This window comes from Falco peregrinus (assembly GCF_023634155.1).
Source record: "Falco peregrinus isolate bFalPer1 chromosome 21 unlocalized genomic scaffold, bFalPer1.pri SUPER_21_unloc_2, whole genome shotgun sequence".
In the NCBI taxonomy this organism is placed as follows: Eukaryota; Metazoa; Chordata; class Aves; order Falconiformes; family Falconidae; genus Falco; species Falco peregrinus.
In genome coordinates this window covers 5,219-20,000 of record NW_026599559.1, presented here as the reverse complement: position 1 = coordinate 20,000, position 14,782 = coordinate 5,219, and the positions used below count along the sequence as shown (strand labels likewise).

Below are 14,782 nucleotides of genomic sequence, written 5' to 3'. Positions count from 1 at the left end.
GCACAAGGGAGAATATGAAGGTCTGCCCACCCTTGCGTCCTTCTGCTAGATCATCTCTCCATCTGTACCAAACCATCCTCCCATTGATCCACCTGGTGTTGGATCCACCCATCCACCATCCATTCTTCCACCCATCAGTCCATGTGTGTGTCCACTCAGTTGTCCACTCAAGGTTTCAGGCCTCCATCCATTCAATGACTTGGTTTTCCACTCCATTTTTCTTACATCAGTCTTGGAATCCACCCATCCATCCACACACCCACCCACGCAACCACCATCCAACTATCCAGCCTTCCACCCAGCCACCAAACCCATCCAACCACCATCCAACCATCCATCCTTCCACCCATCCAACCATCCATCTACTCATCCACCCACCACTCAACCACCATCCATCCATCCCTCCACCCACCCATCCCACCACCATCCATCCATCCATCCTTCCGCCCACCCATCCCACCCATCCCACCATCCATCCACTCATCCAACCATCCATCCTTCCATCCATCCCTCCTTCCACCCATCCCACCCATCCAACCATCCATCCTTCCGCCCACCCATCCCACTCATCCAACCACCATCCAACCATCCATCCCACCCATCCCACCATCCATCCACTCATCCAATCCATCCATCCAACCATCCAACCATCCATCCATCCCTCTTTCCGCCCATCCCACCCATCCAACCATCCATCCTTCTGCCCACCCATCCCACCCATCCAACCATCCATCTACTCATCCACCCACCACTCAACCACCATCCATCCATCCCTTCACCCACCCATCCCACCACCATCCAATCATCTGATCATCCATCCTTCCACCCATCCACCCATCCATCCAGTAATCCAACCACCATCCAACCATCCATCCTTCCACCCATCCATCCATCCATCCACTCATCCAACCACCATCCAACCATCCATCCTTCCACCCATCCACTCATCCAACCACCATCCAACCACCATCCACTCATCCAACCATCCATCCTTCCGCCCACCTATCCCGTCCACCCAACCATCCATCCAATCATCCACCATCCATCCCTCCACCCATCCACCCCCCACGCCCACCCAACCACCCCCACTGTGTCTGCCCACAGCACGTCAGCCTGAACACCCGCGTCCTTCCCACTGCCATGGACCACCCGCTGGTACCTGTTTTGGCTACGGCACCTTGGGGCTCGGCCAACTCCATCTCATACGCCTGCTCCCACCCCGACGGGGGCTCGTCGGTGCCACCTACCCCTGCACCCAAAAGAGGAGTGGCCAGTTACGGGATGTCCCCATGCAACGTTGTCCCCTTCTCCACCTCCATCACCCACCTGCCGTCACCAGGAACGTGTAGGACTTGGAGACGTGCTCCTGCACCACGCCGTGCACCTCCACCCGGTACATGGCCCCCGGCACCAGCCCCGGCACCCGGACCACCGCTGTGTCCCCTGGCACCTGTAGCTCCCCCTCGGTCCCCGCCGGCTCTTCCAGGAGCCGGTAACGGATCACCACCGTTTCGGCGTGGCCCCGAAGCCCGTTCAGGTCCACCAGCGCCTCGCCGGTGGCCCCCGGCATCAAGTGGGGCTTGGGATGGGGGATCTGGCGGAGGAGCTGGTGACGCAACGAGGCCGGGCTGCGGCGTAGAAGGTAAGAGAGGATGGCACGGGCCACCGCCGGCACCGTTTGGTTGCCCCGGAGGGGGTAGTTTGTAGCCCGGAGGTGGCTCTCCAGGCGCTGCAGCAAGGAGCCATTGTAGGAGGAGAGCTTGGCCCCCAGGTCATGCAGGGATGGGCCACCCGGGAGCACTGGGGACAGCGGGGACTCTGGGGACACCGGGGACCATGGAGATGGAGGTGACACGGGGGACCGTGGAGATGCAGGCGATCTTGGGGACACTGGGGATGCTGGTGCCTCTGGTGATCCTGGGGACACTGGTGACCCTGGGGATCTTGGGGCCTCTGGGGATCTTGGGGACACTGGTGACCCTGGGGATTCTGGGGATCCTGGGGACACTGGTGACACTGGGGATCTTGGTGACACTGGTGACCCTGGGGATTCTGGGGATCCTGGGGACACTGGTGACCCTGGGGATCTTGGTGACACTGGTGACCCTGGGGATTCTGGGGATCCTGGGGACACTGGTGATCCTGGGGATCTTGGTGACACTGGTGACCCTGGGGATTCTGGGGATCTTGGGGACACCGGTGACCCTGGGGATTCTGGGGATCTTGGGGACACCGGTGACCCTGGGGATCTTGGTGACACTGGTGACCCTGGGGATTCTGGGGATGCTGGTGCCTCTGGGGATCTTGGGGACATTGGGGATGCTGGGGACTCTGGGGATCTTGGAGACACTGGTGACCCTGGGGATCTTGGGGACTCTGGGGATCTTGGGGACTCTGGGGATCTTGGAGACACTGGTGACCCTGGGGATCTTGGGGACTCTGGGGATCTTGGGGACTCTGGGGATCTTGGGGACACTGGTGACCCTGGGGATCTTGGGGACTCTGGGGATCTTGGGGACTCTGGGGATCTTGGGGACACTGGTGACCCTGGGGATCTTGGGGACTCTGGGGATCTTGGGGACACTGGTGACCTTGGAGACTCTGTTGACACTGGTGACTTCAGGGACGCTGGGGACCCTCGCGATACTGGGGACGCTGGAAACCTCGGAGAAGCTGGGGATGCTGGTGACCCCAAAGACCCTGGTGACCCCAAGGATGCATCCGGTGACACTGGTGATGCCGGTGATCCCAGGGACCCTGGTGACCCTGGCAGTGCTGGTGGCACTGGGGACCTTGGGGCTGCCGGAGACCATCGGACTGATGGTGACGCTGGGGCCACTGGCGATGCCGGGGACCCCAGGGAACCCTGAGGGGACCCTGGGGACCCCCCGTGGGTGGGCAGAGTCTGGGCAAGCACTGCGAGAGCAAAGGGGACCAGGGTCACCTCGTCTGCCAGAGGCCGGGGACACGGGGACACAAGGATGGATGGACAGGGGAAGGGACGGGGACAAACGGATGCGTGGAGGTAGACTGGGGACACCTGGACTGATGGGGACAGACTGGGGACATCTGGAGCCAGGCGACAGAGGGACGAACGGGGAAGCACCAGGAGATGTGGGGACAGACGGACCCACGGGGGCAGACGAGCCCATGGGGCCACGTGGAGCCCATGGGGACACGGGGACCCATGGGGACACATGGAGCCCATGGGGACAGACAGACCCATGGGGACACATGGAGCCCATGGGGACACACGGAGCCCATGGGGACAGACAGACCCATGGGGACAGACAGACCCATGGGGACACACGGAGCCCATGGGGACAGACAGACCCATGGGGACAGACAGACCCATGGGGACAGATGGACCCACGGGGACACGGGGACCCATGGGGACATGGGGAGCCCATGGGGACAGACAGACCCATGGGGACAGACAGACCCATGGGGACACACGGAGCCCATGGGGACACACGGAGCCCATGGGGACAGACAGACCCATGGGGACAGACAGACCCATGGGGACACACGGAGCCCATGGGGACAGACAGACCCACGGGGACACGGGGACCCATGGGGACATGGGGAGCCCATGGGGACAGACAGACCCATGGGGACACACGGAGCCCATGGGGACACACGGAGCCCATGGGGACAGACAGACCCATGGGGACAGATGGACCCACGGGGACACGGGGACCCATGGGGACATGGGGAGCCCATGGGGACACACGGAGCCCATGGGGACACACGGAGCCCATGGGGACAGACAGACCCATGGGGACACACGGAGCCCATGGGGACACACGGAGCCCATGGGGACAGAGAGACCCATGGGGACACACGGAGCCCATGGGGACAGACAGACCCATGGGGACACACGGAGCCCATGGGGACACACGGAGCCCATGGGGACAGACAGACCCATGGGGACACACGGAGCCCATGGGGACAGACAGACCCATGGGGACAGAGGAGCCCATGGGGACAGACAGACCCATGGGGACACACGGAGCCCATGGGGACACACGGAGCCCATGGGGACAGACAGACCCATGGGGACACACGGAGCCCATGGGGACACACGGAGCCCATGGGGACAGACAGACCCATGGGGACAGATGGACCCACGGGGACACGGGGACCCATGGGGACATGGGGAGCCCATGGGGACACATGGAGCCCATGGGGACAGACAGACCCATGGGGACAGACAGACCCATGGGGACACACGGAGCCCATGGGGACAGACAGACCCATGGGGACAGATGGACCCACGGGGACACGGGGACCCACGGGGACATGGGGACCCATGGGACATGTGGAGCCCATGGGGACACACGGAGCCCATGGGGACAGAGGAGCCCATGGGGACACGTGGAGCCCATGGGGACAGATGGGGACAGACGCAGATAGACAGGCCCAAGGGGACACGGGGACCCATGGGGACAGACAGACCCATGGGGACAGACAGACCCATGGGGACACGTGGAGCCCATGGGGACAGACGGACCCATGGGGACACACAAGCCCAAGAGGACACAGGGACCCATGGGGACAGACAGACCCATGGGGACAGACAGACCCATGGGGACACAGGGACCCGTGGGGACACACGGAGCCCACGGGGACAGACGGACCCATGGGGACACACAAGCCCAAGGGGACACAGGGACCCGTGGGGACACAGGGACCCGTGGGGACACAGGGAGCCCACGGGGACAGACGAGCCCAAGGGGACACGTGGGGACAGACGCAGGTAAATGGGCCCAAGGGGACAGAGGGACCCATGGGGACACACAAGCCCGTGGGGACACGGACCCGTGGGGACAGACTGGTGACACACGGATCCACCAGGACAGACAGACGCGTGTGGGCCCGAGAGCCGCGGGGACACAGGGACACGTGGGGACACCACGGGGACACAGGGACACGTGGGGACGGGCAGAGGCTGCAGGCACCACCCCCCGCCCCCGCGCCGGTCCCTGTCCCCACCCCCGTGGCTGTGACGTCCCGTCCCTGTCCCCATCCCCCTGCCACCCCCATGGTGACAACCTTCCTCTCCCTGTCCCCACGTCCCTGCTGTCCTCACCCCCCGCTTGCACCGTCCCTGTCCCCATCCTTGTCCCCACGTCATCACTGTCCCCATGCCATGACATCCCTCTCCCTGTCCCCAGCTGTCCCCATCCCTGTCCCCAGCTGTCCCCATCCCTGTCCCCAGCTGTCCCCATGCCACTCTCATCGCTGTCCCCACATTCATGCCCATGCCATCACTGTCCCCATGCTGTCCCCACGCCTGTGCCACCCCTGTCCCTGTCCCCATCCCTGTCCCCATGCTGTCCCCATGCCTATGACATCGCTGTCCCTGTCCCCATCCCTGTCCCCATGCTGTCCCCATGCCCATGACATCGCTGTCCCCGTCCCTGTCCCCATGCCCATGACACTTCTGTCCCCATCCCTGTCCCCACCCCTGTCCCCATGCTGTCCCCATGCCCATGACATCGCTGTCCCTGTCCCCATCCCTGTCCCCATCCCTGTCCCCATGCTGTCCCCATGCCCATGACATCGCTGTCCCTGTCCCCATCCCTGTCCCCATCCCTGTCCCCATCCCTGTCCCCATGCCCGTGACATCGCTGTCCCTGTCCCCATCCCTGTCCCCATCCCTGTCCCCATCCCTGTCCCCATGCCCATGACATCGCTGTCCCCATCCCTGTCCCCACCCCTGTCCCCATGCTGTCCCCATGCCCATGACATCGCTGTCCCTGTCCCCATCCCTGTCCCCATCCCTGTCCCCATGCCCATGACATCGCTGTCCCTGTCCCCACCCCTGTCCCCATGCTGTCCCCATGCCCATGACATCGCTGTCCCTGTCCCCATCCCTGTCCCCATCCCTGTCCCCATGCCCATGACATCGCTGTCCCTGTCCCCATCCCTGTCCCCATCCCTGTCCCCATGCCCATGACATCGCTGTCCCTGTCCCCATCCCTGTCCCCATCCCTGTCCCCATGCCCGTGACATCGCTGTCCCCATCCCTGTCCCCATCCCTGTCCCCACCCCTGTCCCCATGCTGTCCCCATGCCCATGACATCGCTGTCCCCATGCTGTCCCCATCCCTGTCCCCACCCCTGTCCCCATGCTGTCCCCATGCCCAAGACACTTCTGTCCCCATCCCTGTCCCCATCCCTGTCCCCATCCCTGTCCCCATGCCCATGACACTTCTGTCCCCATCCCTGTCCCCATGCTGTCCCTGTCCCCATTCCTGTCCCCATGCCCAAGACACTTCTGTCCCCATGCTGTCCCCATCCCTGTCCCCACCCCGTCCCCATCCCTGTCCCCATGCTGTCCCCATGCCCATGACATCCCTGTCCCTGTCCCCATGCCTGCCCGTCGCCATCCCCGCGGCGTCCCCACCCCCGCACCCATCCTCCCGCGGTCCCCGCGCGGTGGGTGACAGGCGGGTGACAGGCAGGTGACACGTACGGGTGCGGATGCGCAGGGTGCCGGGCGCCCCGAGGTGCTGCTCCCGCCGGGCCTGGACGAAGAGCTCGAAGGTGTGGCCGGGTGCCAGCCCTGTCACCTCGAAGGTGACAGTAGAACCAGGCAGCTCATGGGTGGTCATCGCCGCCGGCTCGTCCTGGGGACAAGGGACATGCCAAGGACACCTTGGGGACACCACGGTGGGACCTGGCCCTGAGTCAGGCAACAGGCAGGTGGCCACAGGGGTCTGGGGACACCTTGGGGACACCATGGTGGGACCTGGCCCTGAGTCAGGCAACAGGCAGGTGGCCACAGGGGTCTGGGGACACCTTGGGGACACCTTGGGGACACCATGGTGGGACCTGGCCCTGAGTCAGGCAACAGGCAGGTGGCCACAGGGGTCTGGGGACACCTCGGGGACACCTTGGGGACACCTTGGGGACACCATGGTGGGACCTGGCCCTGAGTCAGGCAACAGGCAGGTGGCCACAGGGGTCTGGGGACACCTTGGGGACATCTGGAGGACACCATGGTGGGACCTGGCCCTGAGTCAGGCAACAGGCAGGTGGCCACAGGGGTCTGGGGACACCTTGGGGACACCTTGGGGACACCACGGTGGGACCTGGCCCTGAGTCAGGCAACAGGCAGGTGGCCACAGGGGTCTGGGGACACCTTGGGGACACCTTGGGGACACCATGGTGGGACCTGGCCCTGAGTCAGGCAACAGGCAGGTGGCCACAGGGGTCTGGGGACACCTTGGGGACACCTTGGGGACACCACGGTGGGACCTGGCCCTGAGTCAGGCAACAGGCAGGTGGCCACAGGGGTCTGGGGACACCTTGGGGACACCTTGGGGACATCTGGAGGACACCATGGTGGGACCTGGCCCTGAGTCAGGCAACAGGCAGGTGGCCACAGGGGTCTGGGGACACCTTGGGGACATCTGGAGGACACCATGGTGGGACCTGGCCCTGAGTCAGGCAACAGGCAGGTGGCCACAGGGGTCTGGGGACACCTTGGGGACACCTTGGGGACACCATGGTGGGACCTGGCCCTGAGTCAGGCAACAGGCAGGTGGCCACAGGGGTCTGGGGACACCTTGGGGACACCTTGGGGACACCATGGTGGGACCTGGCCCTGAGTCAGGCAACAGGCAGGTGGCCACAGGGGTCTGGGGACACCTTGGGGACATCTTGGGGACACCATGGTGGGACCTGGCCCTGAGTCAGGCAACAGGCAGGTGGCCACAGGGGTCTGGGGACACCTTGGGGACATCTGGAGGACACCATGGTGGGACCTGGCCCTGAGTCAGGCAACAGGCAGGTGGCCACAGGGGTCTGGGGACACCTTGGGGACACCTTGGGGACACCACGGTGGGACCTGGCCCTGAGTCAGGCAACAGGCAGGTGGCCACAGGGGTCTGGGGACACCTTGGGGACACCTTGGGGACACCATGGTGGGACCTGGCCCTGAGTCAGGCAACAGGCAGGTGGCCACAGGGGTCTGGGGACACCTTGGGGACACCTTGGGGACACCACGGTGGGACCTGGCCCTGAGTCAGGCAACAGGCAGGTGGCCACAGGGGTCTGGGGACACCTTGGGGACACCTTGGGGACATCTGGAGGACACCATGGTGGGACCTGGCCCTGAGTCAGGCAACAGGCAGGTGGCCACAGGGGTCTGGGGACACCTTGGGGACATCTTGGGGACACCATGGTGGGACCTGGCCCTGAGTCAGGCAACAGGCAGGTGGCCACAGGGGTCTGGGGACACCTTGGGGACACCTTGGGGACACCGTGGTGGGACCTGGCCCTGAGTCAGGCAACAGGCAGGTGGCCACAGGGGTCTGGGGACACCTTGGGGACACCTTGGGGACACCATGGTGGGACATGGCCCTGAGTCAGGCAACAGGCAGGTGGCCACAGAGGGCCTGGGGACACCTTGGGGACACCCTGAAGGTGGCCCCCAGCAGGGCAGCAGCAGGTGGCCACGGATGCCACCTCCTGGGGATGAAGGTCACCTTGGGGCCAGCACAGAGGGGCCGCTGTGACGCTGGGGACCTGTCCCCACCCCTGTCCCTGTCCCCAGCTCACCAGGGGGACGAGGGCCACCTGGTAGCCATCCACCGGCACAGGTGGCCGCGGCCAGGTGACACGGAAGGACGTCTGGTTGCGGGTGGCCAAGCGTGGCTTCACCGAGGGGATGTCTGTGGGGACACGGTCCCATCAGTGGGGGACACCCTGGGGACACTGTGGGATGGGGACACCCGGGGCACCCTGGTGACATCATGGGATGGGGCATTCCCATGGGGTGGGGAGAAACTGGGGACACCATGGGATGGGGACACCTTGGGGACACCATGGGATGGGGACACCTTGGGGACACCATGGGGACACCATGGGGACACCATGGGGACACCATGGGATGGGGACACCTTGGGGACACCTTGGGGACACCATGGAGACACCACGGGATGGGGACACCCTGGGGACACCATGGGATGGGGACATCTTGGGGACACCATGGGGACACCCTGGGGACACCCTGGGATGGGGACACCCTGGGGACACCTTGGGGACACCATGGGATGGGGACACCTTGGGGACACCATGGAGACACCATGGGATGGGGACACCCTGGGGACACCATGGGATGGGGACATCTTGGGGACACCATGGGGACACCATGGAGACACCATGGGATGGGGACACCTTGGGATGGAGACACCATGGGGACACCTTGGGGACATCATGGGACAGGGACACCATGGAGACACCATGGGATGGGGACACCCTGGGGACACCATGGGATGGGGACATCTTGGGGACACCATGGGGATACCATGGGGACACCATGGGATGGGGACACCTTGGGATGGAGACACCATGGGGACACCTTGGGGACATCATGGGACAGGGACACCTTGGGGACACCATGGGGAGCACCATGGGATGGGGACACCTTGGGATGGAGACACCATGGGGACACCTTGGGGACACCATGGGGAGCACCATGGGATGGGGACACCTTGGGGACACTGTGGGGACACCCAAGGAACAAAGCCACCCAAGTCATGGGGACACCAGGATACGGGGCACCCACAGGAGAGGGACACGGGGACACTGGGGGAGCACCGGGGTCCCCTGGGGACACTTGGGGACACACCGAGGGTGGCATCAGAGCCCGCTACGGCCAGGGAGGGAGGTGTGGGGGCACTGGGAGCACTGGGATGGGGACACTGGGGAGAACTGGGGGGCACTGGGGGAGAACCGGGAAACCCTGGAGACCCTTGGGGACCCCTGGGGACACTTGGGGACACACCGAGGTGGCATCAGAGCCCACTACGGCCAGGGAGGGAGGTGTGGGGGCACTGGGAGCACTGGGATGGGGACACTGGGGGGAACTGGGGAGCACTGGGGGGGGCACTGGAGACCCTTGGGGACCCTTGGGGACATAGCGAGGTGGCATCAGAGCCCACTACGGCCAGGGAGGGAAGGGGGGGCACTGGGATGGGGACACTGGGAGGAACTGGGGAGCACTGGGGGGGCACTGGGGGAGCACTGGAGACCCTTGGGGACCCTTGGGGACATACCGAGGGCACAGCGGGGGCCGCCGCGGCCGGGGGGGGCAGGCGGGGGTGGCGCAGAGGGGGCCGGTGAAGCCGGGGAAGCAGTGACAGCGCCCCCTACGGCACCGGCCCTGGTCACTGCAGCCGAGGGGGCAGGGGGGGTGGGGGGGGGGCGGGGGGGGGGGCGGGGGGGGGGGGAGGGGCAGCCGCAGCCGTCCCCGCCGGGGGGGGGCGCAGAGCTCCAGAGACAGCGTGTGGCCTGCGGGGACAGGGGGGACACGGGGGGTGACGAGGCCCCATGTCCCCCCCCCAGTGTCACCGCACCCCCCACCCCCCACGTCACCCCGTGCCCTCCCTGTGCCCCCCACGGCCCCCGATGTCCCCGTGACCCCCGTGTCCCCCCCATGTCACCCCCCATGTCCCTCCCATGTCCCCCCCAACCTTCATGCCCCCCCATGTCCCCCACATGTCACATTGTCACCCCACATCTCCCCATGTCACCCCCATCTCCCCCCATGTCCCCATGCCCCCATGTCCCCCCCACACCCTCCCCATGTCCCCATGTCCCAATGTCACCCCCATGTCCCCATGTCACCCCACATGTCCCCATGTCCCCCACATGTCACATTGTCACCCCACATCTCCCCATGTCACCCCACGTCCCCCACATGTCCCCATGTCACCCCACATGTCCCCATGTCCCAATGTCACCCCACGTCCCCATGTCACCCCACGTCCCCATGTCACCCCACATGTCCCCCACATGTCCCCATGCCCCCCTTGTCCCCATGTCACCCCCCATGTCCCCATGTCACCCCACATGTCCCCATGCCCCCCCCTTGTCCCCATGTCACCCAAAACGTCCCCATGTCACGCCACATGTCCCCATGCCCCCCCCTTGTCCCCATGTCACCCAAAACGTCCCCATGTCACCCCACATGTCCCCATGTCACCCCTTGTCCCCATGTCACCCAAAACGTCCCCATGTCACCCCACATGTCCCCATGTCACCCCCCATGTCCCCCCATACCCTCCCCATGTCCCCATGTCCCCCCATGTCCCCATGCCCCCCCATGTCCCCATGTCACGCCACATGTCCCCATGCCCCCCCATGTCCCCATGTCACCCCACATGTCCCCATGTCACCCCTTGTCCCCATGTCACCCAAAACGTCCCCATGTCACCCCCACATGTCCCCATGTCACCCCCCATGTCCCCCCATACCCTCCCCATGTCCCCATGTCCCCCCATGTCCCCATGCCCCCCCATGTCCCAATGTCACCCCACATGTCCCCACGCCCCCCCATGTCCCCATGTCACCCCACATGTCCCCATGCCCCCCCCTTGTCCCCATGTCACCCCACATGTCCCCATGCCCCCCCCATATGTCCCCACGCCCCCCCCTGTCACCCCACATGTCCCCCCCCATGTCCCCCCATGTCCCCCCCCACGTCCCCCCCGCCCCCCCGCGTACCGGTGCCGGCCTGGGGTCCCCGGCTGTCCCCGCACTGTCCCTGCAGCGCCCGCACTTGTCCCTCCAGCTCCTGCAGGCGCCCCAGGACGGCCACCAGCGCCGCCCCGCACGGGGGACCCGGGGGGGGCCCGGGGGGGGGGGCCCGCCCCCGCCCCCCCCCCGCAGCGCCAGCGCCAGCAGCAGCAGGGGCAGCCCCGGGGTCATGGTCCTGCGGGGGGAGGGGATGGATGGCACCCGTGGGGACACCCCTGGGGACACCCCTGGGGGACGGGGACACCCATGGGGACACCCACGGGGACGCTCAGGGGCACCCAGGGGACACAGGGGCACCCACGGGGGACACGCAGGGGACACGCAGACAACTGTGGGGACACCCATGGGGACACCCACGGGGGACACTAAGGGGACACGCAGATAACTGGGGGGGACATCCAGGGGACACAGGGACAGCCACAGGGGACACAGGGACAGCCATGGGGACACCAGGACACCCACAGGGGACAGCCAGGGGACACAGGGACACCCACAGGGGACACAGGGACACCCATGGGGACACCAGGACACCCACGGGGGACAGCCAGGGGACACAGGGACACCCACAGGGGACACAGGGACACCCATGGGGACACCAGGACACCCACGGGGGACAGCCAGGGGACACAGGGACACCCACAGGGACACAGGGACACCCATGGGGACACAGGGACAGCCACAGGGGACAGCCAGGGGACACAGGGACAGCCACAGGGGACACAGGGACACCCACAGGGGACAGCCAGGGGACACAGGGACAGCCACAGGGGACACAGGGACACTCACGGGGACACCCACGGGGGACACAGGGACACCCACGGGGGACACAGGGACACCCATGGGGGACACAGGGACACCCACAGGGGACACAGGGACACCCACAGGGACACCCACAGGGACACAGGGACACCCATGGGGACACAGGGACACCCATGGGGGACAGCCAGGGGACACAGGGACAGCCACAGGGGACACAGGGACACTCACGGGGACACCCACGGGGGACACCAAGGGGACACGCAGATAACTGGGGGGGACATCCAGGGGACACAGGGACACCCACAGGGGACACAGGGACACCCATGGGGACACAGGGACACCCATGGGGGACAGCCAGGGGACACAGGGACACCCACAGGGGACACAGGGACACCCATGGGGACACAGGGACACCCATGGGGACAGCCAGGGGACACAGGGACAGCCACAGGGGACACAGGGACACTCACGGGGACACCCACGGGGGACACAGGGACACCCACGGGGGACACAGGGACACCCACGGGGGACACAGGGACACCCACAGGGGACAGCCAGGGGACACAGGGACATCCACAGGGGACAGCCAGGGGACACAGGGACACCCACAGGGGACACAGGGACACCCACAGGGACACCCACAGGGACACAGGGACACCCACAGGGGACACAGGGACACTCACGGGGACATCCATGGGGGACACAGGGACACCCATGGGGACACAGGGACACCCACGGGGACAGCCAGGGGACACAGGGACAGCCACAGGGGACACAGGGACACCCATGGGGACACCCAGGGGACACAGGGACACCCACAGGGGACACAGGGACACTCACGGGGACATCCATGGGGGACACAGGGACACCCATGGGGACACAGGGACACCCACGGGGACATCCAGGGGACACAGGGACACCCACAGGGGACACAGGGACACCCACAGGGACACAGGGACACCCATGGGGACACCGGGACACCCACAGGGGACAGCCAGGGGACACAGGGACACCCACAGGGACACAGGGACACCCATGGGGACACAGGGACAGCCACAGGGGACAGCCAGGGGACACAGGGACAGCCACAGGGGACACAGGGACACCCACAGGGGACACCCAGGGGACACCCACAGGGGCACCCACAGGGGACACCCACAGGGGACATGCAGACAACTGTGGGGACAGCCAGGGGACATCGAGGGGACACCCAGACAACTGAGGGGACACCGGGACGCACCCAGGGGACAGCCAGGGGACATCAGTGGGGACAGGGACACCCACGGGGGACACAGGGACACCCAGGGGACACCCAGGGGACAGCCAGGGGACACCCAGGGGACATCAGTGGGGACAGGGACACCCACGGGGGACACAGGGACACCCAGGGGACACCCAGGGGACACCCAGGGGACATCAGTGGGGACAGGGACACCCACGGGGGACACAGGGACACCCAGGGGACACCCAGGGGACACCCAGGGGACATCAGTGGGGACAGGGACACCCACGGGGGACACGGGGACACCCAGGGGACACCCAGGGGACACCCAGGGGACACCCAGGGGACACCCAGGGGACATCAGTGGGGACAGGGACACCCACGGGGGGGGACAGGGACAGCCAGGGGACACCCAGGGGACACCCAGGGGACACCCAGGGGACATCAGTGGGGACAGGGACACCCACGGGGGGGACAGGGACACCCAGGGGACACCCAGGGGACACCCAGGGGACACCCAGGGGACACACGCCCCCCCCCTGACCCACACCACCCACCCATGACCCTTGGGTGGCCCTGGCACCAGTATGCCCAGTAACACCAGTAACCCCCAGCAGCCCCCAGTAACACCAGTAGCCTCCCCAGCAACCCCCCGGTTCTCACTGACTGCAGTAGCCTCACCCCTCCCGCCCCCAGTTCCCAGTAACACCAGTAGCCCACCGGTAACGCCCCTCTCCAGCAACACCAGCAACACCAGTAACCCCCAGTAACATCAGTAACACCAGCACCTCCAGCAACTCGCACCAGTAACAGCAGCAACCCCAGCAGCAACTCCAGTAGCACCAGTAACTCCAGTCACCCCCTGTCTCTGCTGACACCAGTCACCTCCGGCAACAGCCCCAGTAAACACCAGTAAATCCAGCACCAGCAGCACCAGCAGCAATTCCAGTGACAGCAGCAGCAGCTCCAGTAACCCCAGTAACTCCAGCAGCGCCAGCAAGTCCAGTCACCTCCAGCTTACACAGCCCCAGTAACCCCAGTAACTCCAGCAAAAACAACAACATCAGGAACTCCAGTAACCCCAGTAACTCCAGCAACAGCAGCAACACCAGCGGCGCCAGCAACTCCAGTCACCTCCAGTAACGCCAGCAACTCCAGTCACGCCAGTAACGCCAGCAATGCCAGTAATTCCAGTCACCTCCAGTCACACCAGTAACGCCAGCAACTCCAGTCACCTCCAGTAACGCCA

The 14,782-nt window shown here is 65.6% G+C and overlaps 1 protein-coding gene across 1 annotated transcript in view; it reads right to left on the bottom strand.

Annotated features, from left to right (window-relative positions):
* Positions 1-11,727, bottom strand: part of LOC106112526 (tenascin-X-like) — a gene marked incomplete at both ends in the record, with an annotated part of 46,025 nt that extends 34,298 nt beyond the window's left edge. The window contains 10 exon segments of the mRNA XM_055793250.1: positions 1,160-1,249; positions 1,327-1,880; positions 2,313-2,402; positions 2,730-2,916; positions 6,481-6,634; positions 8,571-8,683; positions 10,070-10,103; positions 10,105-10,219; positions 11,462-11,663; positions 11,666-11,727. Of these exon segments, the coding sequence (XP_055649225.1) occupies positions 1,160-1,249; positions 1,327-1,880; positions 2,313-2,402; positions 2,730-2,916; positions 6,481-6,634; positions 8,571-8,683; positions 10,070-10,103; positions 10,105-10,219; positions 11,462-11,663; positions 11,666-11,727 (1,601 nt within the window).
* Between the last annotated feature and the right edge of the window lie 3,055 nt (positions 11,728-14,782).